Below are 27,776 nucleotides of genomic sequence, written 5' to 3'. Positions count from 1 at the left end.
CTCCAGGGGATTTTATCAACCCAGGATTCATTGAAACCCACGTCTCCTGCTTGACAGGCAGATTCTTTACCACAATGAGCCACCTGGGAAGCCCATATCAATTTTGTATAGCTCTTTGAATTATTACCCTCTTTATCTATCTTTGGCATCTTTTTGGCCATCCCCTCACCTATCACTTTAATTATGTGAGATCTTTCAGCGTTAATTTTCCATGTTGTGCATTTCCCTTTGATATTTATGATTTGAAAAAGTTCTAGTGTATTTTACTTGATATTTTAATTTCTGAATTTGCAGAGGTTGAATGCTAGGCACATGCGGGGTCCTTTTTATGGCTTCTGTTTTATTTTTCCAGTTTTAAAATAACTCATTTATTTATCAGTTCAGTTCAGTCTCTCAGTTGTGTCTGACTCTTTGCGACCCCATGAATCACAGCACACCAGGCCTCCCTGTCCATCACCAACTCCCGGAGTTCACTCAGACTCATGTCCATTGAGTCGGTGATGCCATCCAGCCATCTCATCCTCTTTTGTCCCCTTCTCCGCCTGCCCCCAATCCCTCCCAGCATCAGGGTCTTTTCCAATGAGTCAACTCTTCGCGTGAGGTGGCCAAAATATTGGAGTTTCAGCATCATTTATATATACTTATTGTTTATTTTCTTTTAAGTGACAATAATGAAACTTCATATGAGGAAATCCTAACAGAAGGGAAAAGAGACAAATATCAAGTGAATTTAAAATGGCAATGAATATGAGTAGGGTCAATAACTCAGTTGTTGGGACTGGCTCAGTTAATTAATGTTCAGAATTCCTCCCTCTTTAAAAGGGATTTGGTTATTCAGTGTGAATTTCCTCAGTGAGAACTAGATACTCCATCTGAATTGCCTGGTTTCAGTTTGTTAAATGGCATGCTTCCTGTCAGTACTCTCTCCCCTCTGGCCTTGTCTTTGCCCTCCTTCCTTGGTCACACCCTCCCTCTCATCTCCCTTCCTCCCTCCCCTCCTTCCCTTCCTTTATGAAGACATTTAGTATGGAGAGTTTCTGTGTATCCTCATTCTCCCTTTTATTAATGTCTTACATTACTATGTACATTTGTTGCAAATAACTTCATCATTGGTTTTTATCTTTCAGATTTTCAGAAGTTAAATCTAAAATTGCAAGTAAGTGGGGTTCTATTTATTTAATTGTTTTGGATAGGTGATCAAACTACTTTTGTAAAAGAAAGAAAATCGTAAAAGAAGAGAGTGGGAACAATGTCATCCTCCCACCCCATCTGTGAATTTGATTCCTCTTCCTTGAAACAGCTATTAAATATTATCTGTTTCTTGTGTATTCTTCCATGGTATTCTATGGATATCTTGATATAAGCATAGAACGTAAATCATGTATATAATATGTAGAATTTTTTTCTATGGTCCCCATGTATTTTAAAATTGGTGACATCCTATACAAATAGCTTGGTACCTTGTGTTTTTAGCAACATATCTTAGACATTGTTTTTGTATCTATATATACGTGTCTCTCTCTTTTTCTTTTTTTTTTTTAAAAAAAAGCTCATATGACCATTTCAGTACCTATTTAACTCTGTACATGGTAGTTTGAAACTTGTTCTTTAGATTGTATTTTAGGCAGATCATTCCAGATTTCTTTAATAGCCACTATATTTCTAGGCTCTAAGTCACTATTTTGAACTCACTAAAGTTCAAAAATCACCTGTTTTGCCAAAAGTATATGGTAAAAGCCCCAAGAGTGTAGTGAATCAAATACCACATGTTGTCTTATAATCTGGTATTGAATCTGCCTTTGTTCATGGTAAAGGCATTTGAACTCTAGTAAAGAGTTTGATAGTTCTCTTTACTCTTTCTCTAAAGCCAGGTTTAAGACTTTTCCTATCTCTTGCTTTCAGAAATGACATCCAGTTTTTTCCCATAGTCGTAAATGGAAGTCAGACTATAGGAGCTGATCTGTTTTGCCAGTTGGGAAGATTTTTTGTGTGTGTTGAAAATATAGATTTATATGCCTTAGTATATTATAATAGTTTTGATCCACTACCTATAATCTCATGGTTTTTACAATTCTTTTAAAAGAAAGCTAGACTCATAATCATTATATTTATAAAGAAACCGTATACTTACAAATAACCTGTGTACTTTGTTTCATTGTAGCTGAATGACTTTCTATTTTTAGGTAAATACCATGATTTAGAATGCCAGTTGATTCAGGAGTTTACTGGTGCTCAAAGAAGAGGTGAAATCTCCAGAATGAGAGAAGTAGCAGCTGTTTTACTTCATTTTAAGGTATATAGAAAAAATTTAAAGTGCAGATTAGTCTTAAAGAATGTAGAGATGATGTGAATTCTGTATGTTGTTTTGTCACTAAGTTGTGATACTTTGTGACCCCTTGGACTGTAACCCACCAGACTCCTCTATTCATGGAATTTCCCAGGCCAAGAATATTAGAGTGGGTTGCTGTTTCTCTGGAGGATCTTCCCCACCCAGGGATTGAACCCGTGTCTCCTGCATTGGCAGGCAGATTTTTACCACTGAGCCACCATGGTGTATTACAGTCTGTGATTTTGCCCTGTTGTTTTAGTGTATCACAGTGTTAATTTTGATTGTTTGGAATAATTTGAATGTATATTTTTTATGTTTCTCCAGAAATGATATTAAATCCTAGGTCTTAAGGATCTTATATTTGGTACTATTATATTAATACTATTAATAATAAACTATCACTGAATTTTTATATAGTTTGATGTAGAAAATTGTTTCCCTTCTGGCTGTTTATTGTTTTTTTTTAGTCAAACATTTTATGAAATAATTCAAAAGCAAGAAGGCTTGACCTTAAGTGTCCGTTGGAATAGAGAAACCAGAGAGTAGCTGTTATTGCTGACCATTTATTGAGGCATAGAATAGCTTTATTATATATAATACCTCTTGTATTGACATTGTTATTGTTGTTATAACTTAACCAAAACAGTGATGTGTATTTCTCTCTTCTTCTTAGGGTTATTCTCATTGTGTTGATGTTTATATAAAGCAGTGCCAGGAGGTAACATAACAGTACACTTCATTTGATTTTATTTTATGCTAATTTGTATTTTAAAAAGCATTTAAATTATGTATTCATTATATAAAATTCTCTGCTCTTTAGGGTGCTTACTTGAGAAATGATATATTTGAAGATGCAGCAATACTCTGTCAACGGGTAAACAAACAAGTTGGAGATATCTTTAGTAATCCAGAAACAGTACTGGCTAAACTTATTCAAAATGTATTTGAAATCAAACTACAGGTAATTTTAAACAGTGACTAAGTAGTTCTTAAGACAATATGTGTTTTTTTTCCTCTGTTTTAAAAGTTTTTAAAAATTGAGTTTATTTGTGTAATATCCTTAGGAACAGCAATTCACTTATTAAGTATAGGGGAAAGGAGAGACAGTGTCAAGCTTTAAAACAAAATGTTAAAAGGTGCCACTCACGGTCATCAGAGCATGTGTTAGAAATTACATGTGTATCAGTAGTAGTAGTAACAGGTGTGATAGATTAGCCTCAGATTTTAATATTCACTGGGCTCGCACCTTGACCAATCGATAGCATTTTGAAATGCTAAGAATGATACTTAGCATTGACATTGCTTACCTTATTTTACCTTAGTAAAGTAAATTTGAACAAGATTACAAGATCTGTAAAATTTTTTATCATATGGCACTGACATGAAAAGAAAAAACTCTGAATGTTTCGTTTACAGCCTTTGCTTCCATAGCTCTGTACTTTAAGGCAACATTTCCTAAACTGTTTACCAGTGGATTCAGCAGTGATAAATAAATGTCGTTTTAAAAACACGACTTTTAATATCCTTTAGAGGTACTAATATATATTGTGATCCTCTAGAAGTGGAAATGTAATGTCTGCCTTTCCCAGTTTTATAGTAAGGTCTGTTAGTATCTCAAAGGACACTAGTGTTACTTAGACTACAGTTTGGGAAATGCTGCTTTAAAGAATTGACCATATTGATATAGCTTCAAGTGTTTTGGGGTATTTTTTTCTAAAGATAAGATATTTGAGATTCTTAATGCTTAATCCCAACACTGATATAAATGTACAAGTAAATACGAGAAGCAGTAAACTAAAAACCTGTTTTAAAATTATTTTTATATTGGTTTATTTCCTATGCATTGCCTTTGCCCCTGGATTTTAAGTCAGAACAGTTCAAGAATGTGGAGTAATTCTAGAGGAAAAAAATATTGACTGTATAATTTAATATTTATTTAATTAACAGAATGTTGACTTTTCTTTTTAGAGCTTTGTTAAAGACCAGTTACAAGAATGTTGGAAGTCTGATGCAGAGCAGTATCTCAAAAGTCTCTATGATTTATACACAAGGTATATTTTTAATTATTAGAAAATAGTAATATCTCACCTTTTCTTTTCTTCAAATAGAAAATTGGGAAGTATTCAGGTGTTTTTGAATAACAGTTTGTCAGATAGCAATATAGCTTTTAGCATTAAATACTTGCCTGTATAGACTAGTATTGTATAAGAGTATCTTTCTTAGCAGGTTAACTATTAGATATTTTGCTTTATGTTAATATACTTTAATGAAGTATAAAACCTTGTTTCAACTAAGACTTGAGAATTATGTTTTTGATCTTGATTGTAAACTAGTTCATTATTTAATTTTTTTAAAGAATGAGTAATAACTACATTTATTTTCATTAAAGCTTTAGAAGTTGAGAAAAGGAGTGACAAATTCTTAACAAATGACAGTTTCAGACTTAAGTCTGATGTGAAAATCTGTCTTGTGTTTTGTAAATGGCAGTGTTACACTTTGTAGAAGCTTCATGTGGAGTTGCTTTTCTTCATTGTGATTTTCAGAAGAGGGTTTTCAAAAGTAACTATAATCAGGAAGTCTGTTTCAACAGCAGCACTATTCTGAGTCTATCTTCAGCAGTGAGAAACAGAAAATTAGAGACAAGTCCAGAGAAGAGAATGAACAGAGGAAGTATTTTGACTTGGTACCATGTCATGAATGGCATACTTGAAGCCATTCGGCCATCATTGCCATTTCTAGACTGGTTGGTTGCCTCAGTTTCCTCTTGTTGAGTTGTCTCTAGGAGTTTATGGCAGTTTTCAAAACCATCATATTATTTGTAATATACATTCTACTTAATATATTTATATAATCTTATATAGTTGCTCTCTGCATACTAAGTAACATCCCAGGGTTCAAGAAATGGTTTAACATAAGTTTTTCAAAAGTCACATTTTAAAAATATGTATTTCTTAATATTATTTCTATACCTAAAATATACCTTTATCTTTTCCCCCTCTTTTCCATGAAAAGAACCACAAATCTTTCCAGCAAGTTGATGGAGTTTAACTTAGGTACTGATAAACAGACTTTCTTGTCTAAGCTTATCAAGTCCATTTTCATTTCCTATTTGGAGAGCTACATTGAAATAGAGACTGGCTATTTGAAAAGCAGAAGTGCTATGATCCTACAGCGCTATTATGATTCAAAAAACCATCAAAAGAGATCCATTGGCACAGGAGGGTAAGAGTTTTTGTTAAATGTTATAGTTAAAACTAAAGATATTAAAAGCATTTTTATATTTGGACAACTTGAGAAATATTGATAGTCATTAGAATTTTCTGTGAAGAATTATCAGTTTTTTTATACCATTCATCAAATCCTGTCTTTTAAGCCACATGTTGAAATATTTTAACATTATTAAAATGTAAAACAGAATACCAGTGCCATAAGTCCTCCCATCCTCCCTTCTTTCCTTTTTTTAGATTGAGTTAATTATTCCAGGCTATTAATTAGGAAGTAAATTGTTTTATTGCTGCTGTTGCAGGTGTGCTTAAAAAGAACAAAAACCCCTGCAAATTGATACCCTGAGCTTTTTAAATGACTTGGGCATGAACTTGTTTAAGTAATACATTAAAACTTGAATTTACTCATATCCTAGAAGAAAATAAAATGATTTGCTATAAGAATTGGTGGCAGCTCAGTAATCTAGATCTTACCTATCTGGAATTTAGTTGATTCTAGGATGAATCAAAATGACTTTTGTGAACCATCAGAGTTGATGGTTCATATAATATTCATACAGCTAAATCAGCTTCTTATTTCCCAGCTTGTTATATATTAAATAATGATCATGGAGAGATTATAATTAGGAATAAGAAGTGACATCTGAAAGGCAGTAGCAAGTAAAAGAGAAAAGCTAAAAAACAACCATAAGAATTTTTTTTTAAAGTTCACAATCTGGAGCTATATATTCTATAAATAGGAACAAAAGTAATGTAGCCTTCTATAAATATAATAAATGTTCTTAATAACCCTCAGTCATTTAGAAAAGCTAAATTATGTTTAATAGTAATAAATGTACAATATGCTTAAGTAGTTAGTATATTTAAAAAGCTTTAAAATTTTAAAGTTTGTTTTAAGCAGGGCCATTTAATTATCTGAAATATTAGTTTACTTCGAAAAGCCTACTTCCTAAGGAAACCAAACAAGGAGTGTTTGGCTATTGAGTCTGAATTGTAGAGCTAAATATTGAGTCAGAATTGTAGACCTAAAAGAGATGTTAGAGATAATGACTGCAAATCTACTCACTTTTCATATGATAGTCTTCTATTTAGAGATTAATGCTTTCTTCACTTTACAGAATTACTTACTGAAATTAGAAGCTTTAGATCTCCTGCTATTGGTCCATTTTTCTTCTTTTAATTAGTTCATATATACTAAGTTTGAGAGTACTTGAAATTGAAATCTATGTATAGTAGTCTTATTTTTTCATTTGTTTCTATTATGCACTAGAATTCAAGATCTGAAAGAGAGAATTAGACAACGTACCAACTTACCTCTGGGGCCAAGTATCGATACTCATGGAGAGACTTTCCTGTCCCAGGAAGTGGTGGTTAATCTTTTGCAAGAAACCAAACAAGCCTTTGAAAGATGTCATAGGGTAAGAATTGTACATTTATTTAATTTATATATAGCTGTGTATTTTAAGTTTTGCTTGTATAAACACTCTGCTCTCTGGTTACGAACACCTGTTTATCATAATAAAAAAGTAGGATTTTTGTTTAGGGAACAATTATTTTTAAATTGTTTAGAAGTGTATTTTAATATTATTTTAAACAAAGATACCAAATTTTCTTCAGTGAGATATTAAATCAAGATATGAAAGTGAGGGTTAGAACCAGATCATAAAGAAATACAGCATTAGGGAGAGAAGGATGTTTTAAGAACAGATATCAAAGGAAAGGAAAAATTGACTCCATTAAAAATTTAGAATGCCTTCAACAAACACACTTTAACAAACAGTTAAGCCAGGGTGTGAAAAGAAGGCTTTAACCAGTTTTACTAGCAGAAGATTTATAAAACAAATAATACTTGTTAGTAATTGTATAGCACATACTATGTTCCAGGCACTATTCCAAGCACCTTAGGTATGCATTAACTCATTGTAACATTTCTGTGAAGTTGTTATCTCTTTTACAGAGGAAGAAACTGAGCTACATATTTCTTAAGTATGAAGTTGAGAGTTGAGGTAGTCATAATTTTTTATTTGTATGATGTATGTGGTCTATATATTTATATTGATAGATCAATATAGACTGTAAATAGAAATATAAAATGTGAGTTATCAATAAGATATTTAGTCTCACTGGTGGGAAATGAAACTTAAGACAGAGAAAATACTAATTCTCAATAGGTTGGCAAAAATTTTGTTGATACTTTTGGTAAGGATGTGGAGCAATAGAAGTTCTTATACACTGCCTATGGAAATAATAATCGGTATACTTTGGAGAGTAATTTGTTAATTTCTTAGAGAATTTGTAGGTTCACAGGACATGTCTAACATCATAAGCTACATTGTTTGTCATGGTGAAAAATTAGAAGCAAACTAAGTGTGCTGTAGAAAGAATTGATAAAATGACATTGTTCATATACTGGAAAGCTAATATACCAATTTAAATGACTAAACTAGAGTTACATGTATCAGCATGAGTAAATCTCAAAAATACAATGTTTAGTGGAAAGAGCAAGATGGGGAAAGATATATTCATTATACCACAATATAAAGTTTTAAAAATTAAAAATATTTTGTTCAGGAGCATACACAACATGGGTGTGATAAACAGTTTCAGAGTAGTGGTTGTCTTGGGAGGAATACCTAAGCACTTTATAATGTTGGACAGCCCCTGCCACCACAGAAGAAAAAAAATCTGAAGTACATTTGGAAAAATGTTAAGATATGACACCTCAGGGTATGTGATGGCTGTATTTAATACAGTAATAGCTCTACTCTTCTGAATACTGGAAATATGTTAAAATATTTCTATACCATCGGATCATCAAAAATCCCATGGATGGAGGAGCCTGGTAGGCTGCAGTCCATGGTGTCGCTAAGAGTCGGACACGACTGCGTGACTTCACTTTCACTTTTCACTTTCATGTATTAGAGAAGGAAATGCAACCCACTCCAGTGTTCTTGCCTGGAGAATCCCAGGGACGGGGGAGCCTGGTGGGCTGCTGTCTATGGGGTTGCACAGAGTCGGACACGACTGAAGCGACTTAGCAACAGCAGCAGCAGCAGGTCATCAAACCTGAAGCTGTCAACATATTTATTGTTTTGAGTCACAGTGTGTGCTTAATCACTTTAGTCGTGTCCAACTCTGTGCAACCCTGTGGGGTGTAGCCCACCAGGCTCCTCTGTCCAAGGGATTCTCTAGGCAAGAATACTGGAGTGGGTTGCCATGCCCTTCTCCAGGGGATCTTCCCAACCCAGGGATTGAAGCTAGGTCTCATATCTCCGGCATTGGCAGGCAAGTTCTTTACCACTGGCGCCACCTGGGAAGCGCTTGAGTCATTCTCAGTAACTAGATCTAAATCATGACCTTCTCTCTGGATAAAGACAAAATCAAAAATCAGTTTTAATTCATTGCAGTCTGATGTAACAAACATTATTTTGTGTTTACTTTGTACCACCTGCCATGTTAGGCATTAAGGTTATAAGTACAAAATATACACATTACTTTTGAATAGTGAGAAAAGAGGTAGATATATAAAGAATTAGTGCAAGTAGATATATACTATGTATATAGTGACAGATTTCCTCTTCTTGGGCTCTAAAATCACTGCGGATGGTGACTGCAGCCATGAAATCAGAAGACAATTGCTTTTTGGCAGGAAAGCTGTGACAGACCTAGACTGTATATACTCTGCTGACAAAGGTCCGTGTAGTCAAGGCTGTGTTCTTCCCATTGGTCCATGTACTGTTGGGAGAGCTGGACTGTAAAGAAGGCAGAGCACCAAGAATATATGCCTTCGAGCTGTGGTGCTGGGGAAGAATCCAGGAATACCTTGGACAGCAAGGAGATCAAACCAGTCAATCTTAAGGGAAATCAACCCTGAATACTCTTTGGAAGGACTGATGCTAAAGCTGAAGCTCCAGTATTTTGGTCATCTGATGTAAACAGCTGACTCATTGGAAAAGTCCGTTACTGGAAAAGACTGAGGGCAAAAGGAAAAGAGAGCGTCAGAGGATGAAATGGCTGGATGGCATCACCGATGTGATGGACATGAACTTGGGCAAACTTCAGGAGATGGTGAGGGACAGGGAGGCCTGGCGTGCTGCAGTCCATGGGGTTGCAGAGTCAAACAGGACTGGGTGACTGAACAGCACAACAACAGATAGACACTGTTGAGACCTAAAGAGGAAGCAGCCAGCTCTGACTGCTTAAGGAATTGAGGATGAGTATTTTTCAGAGGAGATTTCAGAAAGGAGAGGACATTTGAGGTCTGGGTCTTGAAAGAGAAATAGAGTATCTTCAAGATAATGGCAGGCGATTTCAGGAAAAGAGAATATTACATGCACAAAAACATATACAGAGAACAGTCATGCAGCATGAAATGCTTGAACTGAAAAAGGATATGGGGAGAGTAATGAGACAGGAATTTGAAAATGTAGACAAAAACTCTTTATATACCATACTTAGAAATTTGGACTTGACCTTGTTAGATGTTGATGGAAATATTAAAGGATATAAAACAGGGCAGTGTAATGAGAAGATTGGGTGTATTTTTCTTTTTTAAAAAGCTTAGTAATGTCGAGATATAATTGACATTCAGTAGACTGCTTGTATTTGAACTGTACAGTTTGGTAACTTTGGTAAGTTATGTGTACATTTATGAAGCTAGAGTGCAATCAAAGTAATGAACAGATCACCGCCCCGCCCCCCCCCCAAAGTTTCCTTTTCTACTTGTAAATTCTCCTTTTCTCCTCCCTCTGTTTCTGTCCTCAGGCAACCATGACCTCCTTCACTGTAGATTAGTTGTCAAAAAGAAGTTGTCAAGACTCAGGACTGAGTCTTGAAAACTAAATAGGACTTTTCAAGAAGTTGATTAATTTTCTAGAATTTTTAATAAATGGGATTATAATACAGTATATACATGTGTTTCTGGATTCTTTAACTCAGCATAAATGTTTTGAAATTCATTCATGTTGTGTGTATTCGTATTTTCTTTTATTGCTGAATAGTATCTTATTGCATGGAAAAGAAGTGAAAGTGTTAGTTGCTCAGTCATGTCCGACTCTTTGTGACCCATGGACTTCTCTACCCATGGAATTCTCCAGGCAAGAATTCTAGAGTGGGTAGCCGTTTTCTTCGCTTGGGGATCTTCCTGACCCAGGGATTGAACCATGGTCTCCTGCATTAAAGGCAGGTTCTTCACTGTTTTGCTTATCCACATACCTATTGATGGCAGTTTAGATTGGCTCCAGTGTTTGGTTGTTAAAAATGAAGCTGCGAACATTCATTTATATATCTTTATGCAGACATACGCTTTCATTTCTCTTTAGTAACATTTTTAAAAATTGGGTTCTTATTTCTTGACAGTTGTATATGTAGTTAAGACTCATTTTTTTTAAAGTTGAAAGTGAAGTTGCTCAGTCGTGTCCAACTCTTTGCAACCCCATGGACTGTAGCCTACCAGGCTCCTCTGTTCATGGGATTTTCCAGGCACAAATACTGGAGTGGCTAGCCATTCCCTTCTCAGGTATCTTCCCAACCCAGGGATTGAACCCAGGTCCCCTGCATTGCAGGCAGACTTTACTGTCTGAGCAACCAGAGAAGCCTAAGTTTTAGGTGTACAGCATAGCAGTTCAGCTATATGTATATTTACGTGTGTATATATATTTTTTCCCTTATAGATTGTTATACAATATTGAGTATAGTTCCCTGTGCTATACAGTAGGTCATTGTTGGTTGTCTGTTTTATACATAGTTGTGTGTGTATGTTAATCCCAGCCTCACAATTTATCCCTCCCCCATCCCCCTTTTCACTTTGGTAGCCATAAGTTTGTTTTCTGTGTCTGTGAGTCTCTTTCTGTTTTGAGAATAAGTTCATTTGTGTCTTCTTTTTCTTTTAGATTCTGCAAATAAGCTCTATTGCATATTTGTCTTTATCTGACTTACTTCACTTAGTATGATAACCTCTAGGTCCATACACACACACATACATATACATGCACTCATATACATATGTGTGTGTGCATGTGCATAGTTGGTTCCAATTCTTTGCAGCCCCATGGACTGTAGCCTACCAGGCTCCTCTGTCCATGGAATTTTCCAGGCAAGAATACTGGAGTGGGTTGCCATTTCCTTCTCCAGGGGATCTTCCTGACCAGAGATGGAACCTGAGTCTCTTGCATTGCAGGCAGAGTCTTTACCACTTAGCCACCAGAGAAACCCGGTTTGATTAGGACCCATTTGTTTTTCATAGATGCTCTTTATCAGATTAAGGAAATTCTTTTATTATAATTTTCTAGGTGTTTTTATAAGGATGGATATTAGGCTTTGTCAGATGCTTTTTTGTTGTTGTTATTCTATTGTGAATTATATTGATAGATTTCCAAATGTTAACCTTGCATTCTTTTAATAAACCCCCCCTGGTCATCATGTATTGTCCTATTTATGTATTACTGGATTAGGTTTACTAAACTTTTGTTAAGTTTTGTGTTTGTGTTCACAAAGGATTTATACATATTTTTTTCTCATAATGTCTTTGTAGCTTTGGTATCAAGGTAATCTTGGCCTCATAGAATAAGTTGGAAATATTCTTTCCACTTTAATTTTCTAGAAGAGTTTGTGTAAAATTAGTGTTATATCTTCCTTAAATATTTGGTAGAACTTAGTGAAGTCTTTTGTGCCTGTAGTTTTTAAATTTGTGAGTATTTTTAGCTACAAATTCAACTTCTTAGTAGATATGGAACTGTTTTAGTTACCTATTTCTTTTAAAGTGAGCTTTAGTAGTTTGTGTCCTTTAAGATTTGTATATTTCACACAGATTGTTGAATCTCGGGGGATTAAGTTGTTCATATTATTGCCATATCCTTCTTTTAATGTTCAGTTGATTTGTGTGTGTGTGTGTGTTTTAATTGAAAAAAATTGTTTAAAGTTTTGTGTTAATTTCTGATGTATAGCAAAATGATCCAGTTATGTATAAAATATATATATATTATATATATATTTTTTCATTATAGGTCATTATAAGGTATTGAATATAGTTTGCTGTACTTTACACTATGACTTTCTTGTTTATTACATATATAGTAGCTTATTATCTTTTTAAAACCTGTTGAATCTATAGTGATGTCACCTATTCATTTTTGATGATTTGTGTCTTGTGTGTGTGATATAGGTTTATCAGTTTATTGGTTTCCCTGGAGAATCAGCTTTGGTATCATTGATTTTCCTGTTTTGAATTTCATGGATATCCACTCTTTATTATTTCTTTTCCTTCTGCTTACCTGGGCTTCATTTGATCTTCTTTATCTAGTTTTTAAGGTGGAAGGTGAGATCAGTGATTAGAGACCCTTATTTTCTGATACAAGGATTTAATCATAACTTTCTCTTTAAGATACTGCTTTAGCTTCATACAATAAATTTTTATTTGTTGTGTTTAAAATTCAGTTCAAAATACTTTTAAATTTCCCTTTTGATTTCTGTTGGCTGAAGAGTAGCTTAGAAGTGTGTTATATCATTTCCAGATATTAGAGGATTTTTTGGATATCTTTCTGTTAATGGTTTCAGTTTGATTCTGTTGTGGTTAGAGAACATATTTTGTGTGATGTGAATCCATTTTAAATTTATTGAGACTTGTTTTTTAGCCTAGAATATGATCCATCTTGGTAAATGTTTTCTGAATACTGAAAGAAAATGTATATCCTAATGTTGAATGTTCTATGAATGTCATTTAGGTCCAATTGGTTAATAGTTATTTTTGTCTTGTATATCCTTACAACTTTTTCAGTCTACTTCTTCTTTCAATTATGCATGAATATATGGATGTAGAGAGGAGGGATGTGGAAAATGGCTTGCTAATGGCATTTATAAAGCATCATTGAACAAAGAAGGGAGGTGAGAGTTGTGGTAGAGAAGGGTAAAGGTTGGGGTGGTGTTAAGACCAGCAAGGGAATCAAGTAATACCAAACGAATAATTATAAGCTGTAGAGATTTAGAGAATTTAAAGTGGGTTATGCACTTTTTAACACCCAGCTGTATATATCAGATAACAAGCATTACTCTAAGAGGGAGCATGAATAGAGACAACAAATAGGCAACAATCAATTGATTAATAATGTAGGCAGCAGTTACAAGAAGGTGAGAGGTTATTTTCCAACATTTTAAAAGGGATTTAATTTTCTCAGCATAACTACTAATGATTCTTTTATTAAGTAGTTAATCAGCAGCAACATCAACATCAAAATGAACATTTATTGTTGTGAACTTATGTGCCAGACACTAAGCTCAAAATACCTTACATGTATTTTCATACTTTATTTTCATCTCAAGGGTAGGATATAAGTACCAATAATACTATTGCTACCTTACAGATGAAGAAATTGAGATTTGGTGGGGTTAAATAACATCTCAAGGGTTCACTCAGTGGGAAGTGATGAAGGTGGGATTGAGCCTGACCTATTTTATAGTGTCTGTTATTGATTTCCCTGTCCCCACCCTCCAATAAAATGAAGAATCCTTTCTGGCTCTGAGTTTTACTAGAATAGCTTTTATTCAGTAGGTGACTCAGACTTCTTTTACTATGACATTAAGAAAGGCATTTTACATGGCAGTTGAGTGTACTTTATTATATGTACTTATGTGTATGTTTTGTTTGTGTGTATTTCTTTAAAACATACTTGGCTTTAATGTGTACCTTAGATTTTCTTTTCTATTGGTTCTCTCTCCTTTTCTTTCCTGTCACAGTTAACATGGATTGCAGTCCAGGTCAGAAAATAGTAATCTTGTTTAAGCCGGGAGAATTGTAGACAAATACAGAGCACTGCAACTATATGTATATGAGAAAGGCATTTTGGGTGGGTGGAAGGTATTTAAGTTACCATTTGACACCAGATCACTATGTCTTATACAAAGTAGATTGCTTTAAAAAAAAAAAGTTGCCTTGTTTTTTAAAGGTAAACCTGAGGAGTGATGTATTTGGTTTTTCTTTTTAAAGCTCTCTGATCCTTCTGATTTACCAAGGAATGCCTTTAGAATTTTTACCATTCTTGTGGAATTTTTATGTATTGAACATATTGATTATGCCTTGGAAACAGGACTTGCTGGTAAGTATGTTTATTTGTATTATTCTTCATCTTAAATTCCTTTGATCCTGTTTGGTTAAACTGTATGCATACTATTGTTTTATATATATTCATCTCAGTCAATGCAGCGAAATGCTTTTTGAACTTCCTGTAGTGCAAGGATTTGTCAGATGCTAAAAGCTATACAAAGACACAGTTCTAATGTTGCTTACATTGAGCAGGGCAGGATAAACTATATAAGTCACAGCAGTGTGTGGCAGACTGTAATACAATACTGCTGCTGCTGCTGCTGCTGCTAAGTCGCATCAGTCTTGTATGACTGTGCAATCCCATAGACAGCGGCCCACGAGGCTCCGCTGTCCCTGGGATTCTCCAGGCAAGAACACTGGAGTGGGTTGCCATTTCCTTTTCCAGTGTGTGAAAAGGGAAAGTGAAGTCACTCAGTCGTGTCTGACTCTTTGCGACCCCATGGACTGCAGCCTACCAGGCTCTTCCGCCCTTGGGATTTTCCAGGCAAGAGTACTGGAGTGGGTTGCCATTGCCTTTGCTGGAAGTTATTAAATGCCAAGGGGGCAGAAATGGAAATGACAGCAATTCTGCTTGAGACAGTTGAGTAATGTAAAGTTTGGAAAAGAAAATAAGCCTTATCAATAAGCCTGGAAAGGAATAGATTCATAAGAAATTTTTTCTTTTGTTTTTGGCCTTTTGGGTTTACTGATATTAATAAGATAATAATGACCTCTTCCCTAAATTCTAGTCTCATTAGTTCAGTTGCCTCCTTGACTTCTCTCATCTGTTCTGTGTACATCTCAAATTTAATATATCCAAAATGAAACTCTTTATCTTCCATCTAAACTTCTTCCTTTCCCAAAAGGCATTGCTATTTACTATTTGCTGAAGCCCCAAACCCAGGAGTTGCCATAATTATTCTTTTCATCAAACCTGAAAACCAGTCTGTCAGTGAATCCTGTCTATATACTGTCAAACATAACTCAAATTCTCCTACTTTTCTCCATCTCCATTGATGCCAACCTGATTTAAACATCATGATCTCCATCTGCTCCTAACTGGTCTCTCTGTACGTTCTTACCTTTCCAAATAACTGACTCCATGTAACAGTCATGGTATAAATTTAAGGGTCTTAAATTTTTTTTGTTTAAGACATTTTAGTGGTTTCCTATTACACTTAGGGGGAAAACAGCAACAAACTCTTTACAAAAGCATAGTTTTGATCTGGCCTCCTCTTATATATTCATCCTCTTCTCATCTGCATTTCCCTTCACTGCCCCAGCCACTCTGGCCTTTATTCTTTTTCCTTACTCAGGTTCTTTGCACTTGGTGTTCCCCCCCCCTCATGACCCCCATTTCTTTTTCTTCAGCTCTTCTCATGTCTGGCTTTTCAGCCTTTTGATCTTAACTAAGGTGCCACATTTTTAGGGAGTCTTTTGCAGATGGACCTAGCTAAAGTGACCCACTTCTCCCAGCCTAGTTACTCATTATTTCATCATTGAATTAACTTTTTTCGTAGCACTTGTTACAATAAAATTTTCATCCATTGGTATTTGCCTCACTCATTGAACATATACTTAAGTGTTTATTCTTATGAACTTACATTCTTATGGAAAAGATTGACAAATGACTAGTAAGTACAGTGAATAAAAATAACATTGAGTAAGAAATAGAGAATAGTAATGGGAGGTAGAATGGGGAATTCAGGGGGAACAGGGCTTTTTTAGAAAGGATGGTCAGAGAAGGCCTCTGAGGAGACATGAATCAGCTGAATGAAGTGAAGGAATAAATTGAATATTTGGAGAAAGAGTATTTTAAGCAGAGAGAATATCATGTAAGTTCAAGTGGTTAGGAATCTTATTTGTCTTAATTGCATTATAGTCTAGCACCTAGAAAACTAGTGGAGGTGATGGAATTCCAGCTGAGCTAGTTCAGATTCTAAGAGATGATGCTGTTAAAGTGCTGTACTCAGTATGCCAGCAAATTTGGAAAATTCAGCAGTTTTTGAAAATTCAGGCCACAGGACAGGAAAAGGTCGGTTTTCATCCCAATCCCAAAGAAAGGCAATGCCAAAGAATGTAAACTACTACACAATCGCACATGCTAGCAAAGAAATGCTCAAAATTCTCCAAGGGAGGCATTAACAGTACGTGAACTGAGAACCTCCAGATGTACAAGCTGGATTTAGAAAAGGCAGAGGAACCAGAAATCAAATTGCCAACATCTGTTGGATCATAGAAAAAGCAAGAGAATTCCAGAAAAACATCTACCTCTCCTTCATTGACTACATTGAAGCCTTTTTACTGTATGGATCACAGCAAACTGGAAAATTCTGGAAGAGATGGGAATACCAGACCACCTTATCTGCCTCCTGAGGAATCTGTATGCAGGTCAAGAAGCAACAGTTAGAACTGGACATGGAACAACGGACTGGTTGAAAATTGGGAAAGGAGTGTGTCAAGGCTGTATGTTGTCACCTTGCTTATTTAACTTACATGCAGAGTACATTATGTAAAATGACGGGCTGGATGAAACAGAAGCTGAAATCAAGTTTGCAAAGATAAATATCAATAACCTCAGATATACAGATGACACCACCCTTATGGCAGAAAACGAAGAGAAACTAAAGAGCCTCATGATGAGAATGAAAGAGTGAAAAAGCTAGCTTAAAACTCAACATTCAAAAAACTAAGATCATGGCATCCGGTCCCATCACTTCATGGCACATAGATGGGGAAACAGTGGAAACAGTGACAGACTTTATTTTCTTGGGCTCCAAAATCACTGCAGATCGTGACTGCAGCCATGAAATTAAAGGACACTTGTTCCTTGCAAGAAAAGCTATGACCAACCTAGACAGCATATTAAAAAGCAGAGATATTGCTTTACCGACAAAGATCCATCTAGTCAAAACTATGGTTTTTTCAGTAGTCATGTATGAACGTGAGAGTTGGACTATAAGAAAGCTGAGCACCGAAGAATTGATGCTTTTGAACCGTGGTGTTGGAGAAGAGTCTTGAGAGTCCCTTGGACTGCAAGGAGATCCAACCAGTCAATCCTAAAGGAAATCAGTTCTGAGTATTCATTGGAAGGACCATGCTGTAGCCGAAGCTTCAGTACTTGGCTACCAGATGCAGAGAACTGACTCATCGAAAATGTCCTTGATGGTGGGAAAGATTGAAGCCAGGAGGAGAAGGGGATGACAGAGGATGAGATGGTTGGATGGCAATACCAACTTGATGGACATGAGTTTGAGCAAGCTCCAGGAGTTGGTGATGGACAGGGAATCCTGGTGTGCTGTAGTCCATGGGGTCACAAAGAGTTGGACATGACTGGCGACTGCATTGAATTGAACTGAAGCTACTAGAAAGCACATAGCACATGCTCAAAAATGTTTGGTGTAACATCTTTCTTTAAAGTTTCTAAGGTTGAAGAGAAATTACCTATAATTCAATAACCTTGCAGTTTATATTCCCCCTGCCCCGCTTTTTTATTATTATTATTTTAACCTAGTTGCTCTCAGGATGTGCATAAACATTTGTAGCCTGCTTGCCTCCCCTTCCCCCTTATAGCAGAAACTGACATCAAGTATTTAACATTTGCAATTTGCAGATAACCTAATGTGGTCATTTATATTGAGATAATATCTACCTCAAAGATATGAAGATTAATGAAGATAATAAAAAAGTAACAAATTTGATTCCATATGGTATGAAGGATTTGTTCTTTAGTATGGAAACCTAGCATCTTCATTTTAATAGCAGTATTCATAATTTGGAAGGGCTTAGGAAATTTTCTGGTAGGATGAGAATATGCCTTCTATTCCTGTGCATTTTCTGTGTGGCTGTAGTGAACTCTGTAGAACTTACTGTGTTTTCTTTTTTTTGAATTATTTTCTCTGGATAAAATTCTGGAACTGAAATTACCAGATCAAAGTGTGTTGCAAATTTTTAAAATTTCTGTATATATAAACAAACTGGTTTCCTAAGGATTTTTTCCCCCACTAATCTATACTTCTACTGGCATATATGCTTATACCCATTTTTCTACACTCACTGAATTTTCTATAAGAACTGTAATAATTTAGTAATATAAAGACATACATAACTGTTGCCTTTCATGTCTTTCATTGGGTGTGTTGACTACCTTTTTCTCTTGTGAGTTTGTGTTGGAGGCTTTAGTTTTGTTGCCAGTTGTGATTTTGTCATTTGTGGGAAAATAAAAACTTGTTTTAAAACTTTGGGGAAAAAAATCATCCTTCTGTAAAGGACTCTAGGTATTAAACTTTTAATTCTCATTTTCTCTGAATATTTCTCCTGGCCCTTTATACCTTTTAATTTTAGCTAGGAACATAAATGTCTATGGTTAGTAGGCACCTTGAAATTTAACTATTACTCTTTTGCAAAAGAGGAAACTGAAATCTGAAGAGGTCAGCTGTTTGCTTTGCTGTCAGAATGTGAAGTGGCTTGAATACAATGCTGAAAATCAGGAATTTATTTTGTTGACAGTGAGGAGTCTGAATATTTTTGAGGAAATGGTAGATAGAAAACATAGTGAAATATGTCAAGTACCTTACTCTGGCAACAAGATATAGCATAAAAGATAAGGAAATTTGAACTAATAAGAAAATTATTTTAACTGTTAGCAGAGGTAATGAGGCCTGGTTATAAGAAAAATGGTATTAATAGAAGTATGTTCATGGTTCATGTGAATCTTTAGGCACAAGAAGATGGGGAAGGAGAAGATATAGTCCGAGATGATTCACTTACAAGTTTAGATTTTGATTTATCTCAGCAAACAATGAAGACTTGAGTATATGGTGAAAATTTGGCATTAAAACTTTGTTATTAATGAGCTTAATTTTACTCTTTTTGTCCACAAAAAGTATTGCTGACTTACTGAAACAACAGTTCTTTTTTATGCATGTTATATAACCACATTCTTTTTTTCTGTTGCCTAGATGAATTTCTTTAATATGATTCTAACATATACATGCCTTCCAACTTTAGGAATTCCTTCTTCAGATTCTAAGAATGCAAATCTCTATTTTTTGGATGTTGTGCACCAGGCCAATACTATTTTTCATCTTTTTGACAAGCAGTTTAATGATCACCTTATGCCACTAATAAGGTTAGTCAAATTGTCTGATTTTCATTGGTATTTCAAAGAATATTATAATATTCTACTTTATGTTAAATTTTAAAGGTAATAGCTGTTCACTGAAACATCAAATAGGGCAGGAGGGTGTGAAATAAGCAACCCGGTTGCTCTCAGGGTGTATGTAAGCATTTGTAACCTGCTTCTTCCTTCCCCTTCCTCTCTCTCAGTAGAAATTTGACATCAAGTATTTAACATTTACCATTTGCAAATAATGAAATGTGGTAATTTGTACGGAAATAATAATATCTAGCTCAAAGATGTGAAGTTTGAAGAAAATTTTTAAAAAGTAACATAAACTCTTCTTCCTTGCCTTCTATATTCTCTTCCTTCTGTGGTATTAATTTTGTTTTATTTGAAAATACTGTGTCATAAACCTAAATCTGTATGAAAGGTGACTTCTAGCTTGTTCCCACTTGTTACAATGAAAAGATGTACAGTAACAATTTCATGCCATCAGTAGGACAAGTTTTGATGAGATATTAAATAAGATTTTTGTGAACTTTTGAAGCATATGAGAATTATGTAAAATAGTGTATATGTGAGCATGTTTTACAAAATTGTATGTGTAGTACTGTCATTAAAGAGGAAAAATATTCATATAAAAGAAAATTCTAGACACTTTTTATAAACATTGATAATACCAAGAAGTTATTAATCTAGGAATGATCTCAAAGATACAGATTACTTGTGATCTCTGAATCACATTTTGAAAGGAAATTTACTTTTTAATGAGCTCTAATGCCAACATCCACTAGATCATCAAAAAAGCAAGAGAGTTCCAGAAAAACATCTATTTCTGCTTTATTGACTATGCCAAAGCCTTTGACTGTGTGGATCATAATAAACTGTGGAAAATTCTGAAAGAGATAGGAATACCAGACCACCTGACCTGCCTCTTGAGAAACCTATATGCAGGTCAGGAAGCAACAGTTAGAACTGGACATGGAACAACAGACTGGTTCCAAATAGGAAAAGGAATACATCAAGGCTGTATATTGTCACCCTGCTTATTTAACTTCTATGCAGAGTACATCATGAGAAACACTGGGCTGGAAGAAGCACAAGCTGGAATCAAGATTGCCGGGAGAAATATCAATAACCTCAGATATGCAGATGACACTACCCTTATGGCAGAAAGTGAAGAGGAGTTAAAGAGCCTCTTGATGAAAGTGAAAGAGGAGAGTGAAAAAGTTGGCTTAAAGCTCAACATTCAGAAAACGAAGATCATGGCATCTGGTCCCATCACTTCATGGCAAATAGATGGGGAAACCGTGGAAACAGTGTCAGACTTTATTTTTGGGGGCTCCAGAATCACTGCAGATGGTGATTGCAGCCATGAAATTAAAAGACGCTTACTCCTCGGAAGGAAAGTTATAAGCAACCTAGATAGTATATTCAAAAGCAGAGACTTTACTTTGCCAACAGAGGTCCGTCTAATCAAGGCTGTGGTTGTTCCAGTGGTCATGTATGGATGTGAGAGTTGGACTGTGAAGAAGGCTGAGCGCCGAAGAATTGATGCGTTTGAACTGTGGTGTTGGAGAAGACTCTTGAGAGTCCCTTGGACTGCAAGGAGATCCAGTCAGTCCATTCTGGAGGAGATCAGTCCTGGGTGTTCATTGGAAGGACTGATGCTGAAGCTGAAACAAAGTACTGGATTGAGTACTTTGGCCACCTCATGCGGAGAGTTGACTCATTGGAAAAGACTCTGATGCTGGGAGGGATTGGGGGCAGGGGGAAAAGGGGACGACAGAGGATGAAATGGCTGGATGACATCACCAACTTGATGGATGGACATGAGTTTGAGTGAACTCCGGGAGTTGGTGATGGACAGGGAGACCTGACGTGCTGCGATTCATGGGGTCACAAAGAGTCGGACACGACTGAGCGACTGAACTGAACTGAACTGAATACCACGTAGCGAAGAATTCACATATAACTATTAAGATTGCATATTCCTTAGTATTTTGGGTGTTATTTGACATTTAGGTAAAATTCAGAAGGTGAATATGACTACCAAGATGTTGGTGTTTGTTTTTTAATATAAGAAAGCTAAATACAACTGGATTGAGTGTTGGTCTACAAATTTTAAGTAATATAATTTACTTTAGTTTCAAGAAGCTGTTATTTTTCTTACTGTTAACACCAGAAATTTAATTAAAAAGGAAACCAAATAATTCCAAAATCATGTTTATATTCTAAAGGGATAGGTCCTCAGAGATGAAAATAAAAAATCTAAATCCTCTTGTTTTAAATGATAAATTTTTCCTATCATGACTATTGTGATGAATTGAGCATAGTGAATACTAAATAATCACTGTTTATATCCTTCTTGGATTTGGAAGCAAGTTAAAATTATGTGTGTGTATGTGTGTCTAGGTATGTAACAATAAGCAGGAATTGTGAAAACTTTTAGAATTCTAAGGGTACTAATATGATTTTTATTCCCCCTTTAAACATTCAATAGCTCCTCTCCTAAATTATCTGAATGCCTTCAGAAAAAAAAAGAAATAATTGAACAGATGGAGATGAAATTGGATACCGGCATTGATAGGCAAGTTTTTAGTTTTACTAATTCTCTTGCATTTTTTAATTTGTAAAAGCACCATTATAACAACATGAAAATTATTTTCAAACAAGAAAAAAGTCTATTTGAATTCCACTATCCTGCTATAATGTTTGATTTTATTTGTACATATTTATTTCATCCTAATAATGTTATTTTATTGGATTCCAGAATTATTATTTATGGAAGTCAGCAGGTTTAGATTAACTTTAGACCAATTCTATTTGAAAATCTTTTTTTTTTTTTTCTTTTGGCAAATGCTGCTGTAGACACTGTCTCTCTCTGTCCCCATCCTCCCTCTCTCTCCTCCTCTCTCCCTGCCTCCCTCCCTTCCCTTTCCCTCTTCCTCTTCCTCTCTCCAGACTCCTTAAAAATGGTATGTAACCCGGAAGATTTCAGGCTTATATCTGAAATGCATTAAATTAACATACCAATTTTTAAAAGTAACTTCCATTGAGTGAAAACCCTACATTCGAAAAATTTTTTTGATGTTTATTTTAGTTAATTACCTGTTCATAATATGGAGCAGTGGATTCTGTATTTTGAAATGATAGTGGACATATGTTACTGATGATAATCATCTGTTTATCAGGCATTTATCAGGCATTTGCTATATGTGTTGCACAATACAAGGATCTTTACCTGTAAAATTTCATTCGCCTGCAATGCAGGAAACCCAGGTTTGGTCCCTGGGTTAGGAAGATCCCCTGGAGAAGGAAATGGCAAACCACTCCAATATTGCTGCCTGAGAAATCCCATGGACAGAAGAGCCTGGAGAGCTGCAGTCCATGGTTTACAAAGAGTTGGACACAACTGGGTGATTATTACTTTCACTGGCACAGTACAAGGATCTTTACCTGTATAATTTCATTTAAGTAAGGAATACCATTTCCATTTTACAGATGAGGAAGTGAAGGCTTAAAGAAATGAAGTAGTTTGCTAGAGATCATACAGTTAATGCTGGTAGAATTGGAACTCAAATTCTAAAGCCCATGCTACCAGGTTTAGGCATATTTTTACTTCCTGTAATTCTTTTTTCTCTTCCATTCAAGAAGACATATGCGAATATAAGTTACTTATAGGAACTCTAGCTCTAAATATCTTTATCTTTTGCCAGTCTATCCTTTCCAGCTTTGTTTCTTGCCAATCTGTCCTTTCCCAGCTTTGTTTTATTCACTATTAACGCTTAGATTGCTTGTTCCATATCTTTAATTACTCCCTCGTAATTACCCTAAAATTTATTTCCTTTGATCATAACTATCTTACAGATCCTAAACTCTGGATTAATGCAGATTCTGTTATTCTGATAACTGGATGGTTCATTGCTGTTGGAGAATGTCGCAAAACTCAGACATTGTTTGTGCCATTACAGACTCACATTTCATTTCTCAACTGGGCCTTCAGTACCACTTATTCAGCCTCCTGCTTATCCTTAGACTGAAACTCGGGTTCTTCTCACCTGTTCTTCCAAACTTTGGCCATTCCTTATAAGTTCTTCTTTCTTACTCCCTTCCTAAGCATTCTCCAAATATACTTGTGAAAGAAATGAATTAGTGACAGTCTTCTAAGATCTTTAAGATTTCCTTAAATAAAGTAATGGACAAATGAATCTTTGCCCTGTGTTTTGAGCAGGAAGCTAATAAAATTAAGATCTCTTTGCTATCAAGAGCTAGAATTCACTTGTTTTAAAATCTGAAGTATACCAATAGTAAAGTAGTTTTATGGTGACATGAAATTAAATAATTTAAATTTAATTTAGTATAAATAATATAAATTAAAGTAAATTAAATGGATCAAATACATGGTATTCTCAATTCTGTAGGACATTAAATTGTATGATTGGACAAATGAAGCATATCTTGGCTGCAGAACAAAAGAAAACAGATTTTAAGCCAGAAGATGAAAACAATGTTTTGATTCAGTATACTAATGTGAGTAAAATGATTTAATATGCTAGTAAGAATATCTGCTTTATTCATATTCTTATTAACATTTCATTGATGTATCTTATTATGCTCCAAGTGTTTTTTTATATCTGCTTTATTCATATTCTTATTAACATTTCATTGATGTATCTTATTATGCTCCAAGTGTTTTTTTTTTATTCTTAGAGATTAATGAGAAATTGTATGTATTTTCTCCTTAGCTAAGCTGATACATATTTCTGTGTAATAAGTGTAGAAAAAATTTTACAGGCCTGTGTTAAAGTCTGTGCTTACGTAAGAAAACAAGTGGAGAAGATTAAAAATTCCATGGATGGGAAGAATGTGGATACAGTTTTGATGGAACTTGGAGTACGTTTTCATCGACTTATTTATGAGCATCTTCAACAATATTCCTATAGCTGTATGGGTGGCATGTTAGCAATTTGTGACGTAGCTGAGTATAGGAGGTGTGCCAAAGACTTCAAGGTATGTATTCACAAATATCAAACTTGTAAATAAGTTCAAGAACATAAGTCAGATCATAAAAATGTATACTGACATAACCATCGGGAAAGTTTATAACTTTTGTTGATACTGTAATGAGACAGATCTGACATTTCCTAAATGAAAAAGTATTACTCCAGTCAGTATTAACGCATTTTTGCTTTGAGCTTTTAGAAAATGCCATATTTTAGTTCCATAGTCCAGATGACCTTATTAATGCCCATAACTAATGCTGTATATCATATATCAAGAAAATATGTTCTTTCTTCATGTATATCTCTCTGAAATTAGTTTCCATCCAATGTTTAAATTATTTTAAAAAGCTGTAAATTAATGATAACTAGTTCTACTTCACAAAAGTATAAATGATTATTACTGTCTGAGTAAATTGGCACAATATGAATCTTTTCAAAAAGATTATGTTGAGTTTATATAATGTCTGAAATATTTGAGTTTTTTAACACTTTGGTAGCTTTTAAAAATTCTAACATTGAACTCTTTAACAGTTAATTCCTGACAGTACATAAGTGAGAAGAATTTACAAACTGATTATAAAACTAGAAATATTTTTTTCCTTCTCTTATCTCAATTCAGATTCCTCTGGTATTACAGCTTTTTGATACTCTGCATGCACTTTGCAATCTTCTGGTAGTAAACCCAGATAATTTAAAGCAAGTCTGCTCAGGAGAACAACTTGCTAATCTGGACAAGAACATTCTTCACTCCTTCGTACAACTTCGTGCTGACTATAGATCTGCCCGCCTTGCTCGACATTTCAGCTGAGGTTGAATTTACAAGGGAAATGTGTTGTACTCCAGCAAGCCTTGGTTGAAAGAAAGCACAGAAGGTTTCTTATGACACAGCCAACATTTTATTGAAAAATGACTGTTTGGAAAAACAGCAGCCATACTTACCCTTGAGGATTTATTTGAAATTTGGACAATACTAAGAATATTTTGGTTTTTCCTTAAAAGTTTTAATTCCATTTCTGAACTTATATAAATCTCAAACTCTGTGAAGCTATATGTCATTGTTTTCATCCTGGAAAATGTTGATGTCAGAAGGTAAATGAGATTGTTACCAGTATTCCAGTTCATGTTCTTTAACATAGTCCATTGGGAAATTTCAGCTTCCTGTTTTGCACTAATGATGGGTAAAATACAGCAAGACTCAATTATTATTTATCAGTTTTCAATGACCTTTACAGCAGTGGTAATTGTTAATCAGATTATTTTTAAGTTTTCCTGGAGAACTTTTTACCTATTTCAAAGGTTGAAAATTGGGCATAATTTCTGTAGTTGGTTCATTGAATTTTTTCTGAGGTACAACAGTAATATTATTCCAAAAAAATGTTATAAAGAAAACTAAAATGAAATACATTTTATGTAGGTATTAGCAGTGTGGATCAAAATACATCTGCTTTCTGGGTAAAAGGAAAAAAAAAAGTTTACAATTTCTTATTTGGTAAACAGATTTTAAGCCAATGCTAGCAAGAAGTTAATAAAGCTACCTTATTTTATATTTCTTTTAAGATAAAGTAGAGGATGTTAACTAAAGGACCATATTTATTCATTATTTTAATATTATAAGGGAAGTAAAAAAGTGAGGTATAGACTAAATGGTGCATATGAGAATTACTGGCAGTGTTTAGCAGCAATGCAATCCTTTAAGATTTTTATCCTTATGCTAAACTGAAAAAAGATGGAATGGCTAAACATGCAGGTAGTCTTCTCTTTTAAGAGGAATTGGGAATTGATAGCATTATATTCTAGTCCAGAGATGAACTTAAGGACTAGTAGTTTTTAAATATATAGTGTCTGTCATTATCTTTTTCAAGGCATTTCTGAAGCGATTCCTACTGAGTGTAGTTAATTGAATTGGCTTAATATGGTGACATAATAAATCACTTATAAAATTTTAAATATCAAGTGGAAATTAAAAAAAATTATTAACTATAAACTTTCTCTGCAAGAATGCATTCTTAGCTGTATGTAGTGTTTCAGCTTCCATTGTATTATTCGTAGTCTTCCAGGAACAGATAAACTTCAATGTTTGACTCATTTTTGGCTTTTCTTTTTCCTCTAATGTAGGCTTTTTGGCCTAATTTTGGAAAACTACATTTAAGAATATGTTTCTGAATGTTCAACTTTACCAAAACTTCCAGGTCCAGAGTGAGCTAGCTACTATTTAAGTTACTTTTAACTGAATTTTCTTCATTTTCTGTTTAGCCCAGTGTTATCTAGGTAAGCAAGAGAAATAAAGTATGCCAACATTTATCAAAGCATTTTAGGAAATTGTGGCAGCTTTGGAAGGCTGTCTAGTTTTCTGTTCCTTAGCCAAAGGAAAGCCAGAACAGGTTTTGGATATTAGAGAGTCATATGCTTGTACTATTGCCATTTTAGAAAGCTCTGATGTGAATTCAAATTATACCTCTGTTACTTAAAGCCAACAATTTTAAAGCAGTAGTTTTACTGGCCATTTGAACTTTGTACACAGTGTCAATTTGTTTAAAAAAAAAAGGGGGGGGGGAATATCAAATAAAACATGAGAGAACATTATAAGACTTCCACATCAGAGAAGTGTTTCAGATTATTTTGTTTGGATTAATTTTTAAAATGTAAAGCATATATTTGTTGCATAGCTATTTTGTTGATTTTTATTTTTATATTTGAGTTATGTGCAATATTTTCCATTATGACCATTGACAGGACACTAACAAAGAAAACTCATAAGTGAATACTTAATTTAGAAGTGTTAACATTATTGCTCAATAAACAAATTCCCTGCAGTTGTTTTTTTATTTCACTCCATTTTTACATTTTGAAGACATCATACTGAATTTTATAAATTATTTTTATTGAATTTTTAAGATGTTCCTTATTTTTCATGGCATAGGTCTTCCACTTCCTTTTTAAGCAGGAAAATACTTGACTATATAATCAAAATTAGAAACAAAAAATTTCTCTAAGAAAAAAATTTATTGTATAAAACAGT

At 34.5% G+C, this 27,776-nt stretch overlaps 1 protein-coding gene across 1 annotated transcript in view; it reads left to right on the top strand.

The window, feature by feature from the left end:
• EXOC5 (exocyst complex component 5) overlaps positions 1–27,570 on the top strand; it is a 50,736-nt gene extending 23,166 nt beyond the window's left edge. Inside the window, exons 6-18 of the mRNA XM_069596696.1 lie at positions 1,128–1,156; positions 2,184–2,293; positions 3,003–3,047; positions 3,150–3,290; positions 4,298–4,380; positions 5,342–5,551; positions 6,824–6,971; positions 14,534–14,642; positions 19,640–19,760; positions 22,255–22,341; positions 24,176–24,284; positions 24,549–24,764; positions 25,377–27,570. Coding sequence (XP_069452797.1) covers positions 1,128–1,156; positions 2,184–2,293; positions 3,003–3,047; positions 3,150–3,290; positions 4,298–4,380; positions 5,342–5,551; positions 6,824–6,971; positions 14,534–14,642; positions 19,640–19,760; positions 22,255–22,341; positions 24,176–24,284; positions 24,549–24,764; positions 25,377–25,565 — 1,597 coding nt within the window. The 3' untranslated portion in view covers positions 25,566–27,570. The remainder of the gene's footprint in view (positions 1–1,127; positions 1,157–2,183; positions 2,294–3,002; positions 3,048–3,149; positions 3,291–4,297; positions 4,381–5,341; positions 5,552–6,823; positions 6,972–14,533; positions 14,643–19,639; positions 19,761–22,254; positions 22,342–24,175; positions 24,285–24,548; positions 24,765–25,376) is intronic.
• The last annotated feature ends 206 nt before the right edge of the window (positions 27,571–27,776 follow it).

This window comes from Ovis canadensis, chromosome 7 (genome assembly GCF_042477335.2).
Source record: "Ovis canadensis isolate MfBH-ARS-UI-01 breed Bighorn chromosome 7, ARS-UI_OviCan_v2, whole genome shotgun sequence".
Lineage (NCBI taxonomy): Eukaryota > Metazoa > Chordata > Mammalia > Artiodactyla > Bovidae > Ovis > Ovis canadensis.
The sequence above is the reverse complement of the archived record's forward strand: the minus strand, read 5'-3'. Positions and strand labels throughout refer to the sequence as shown.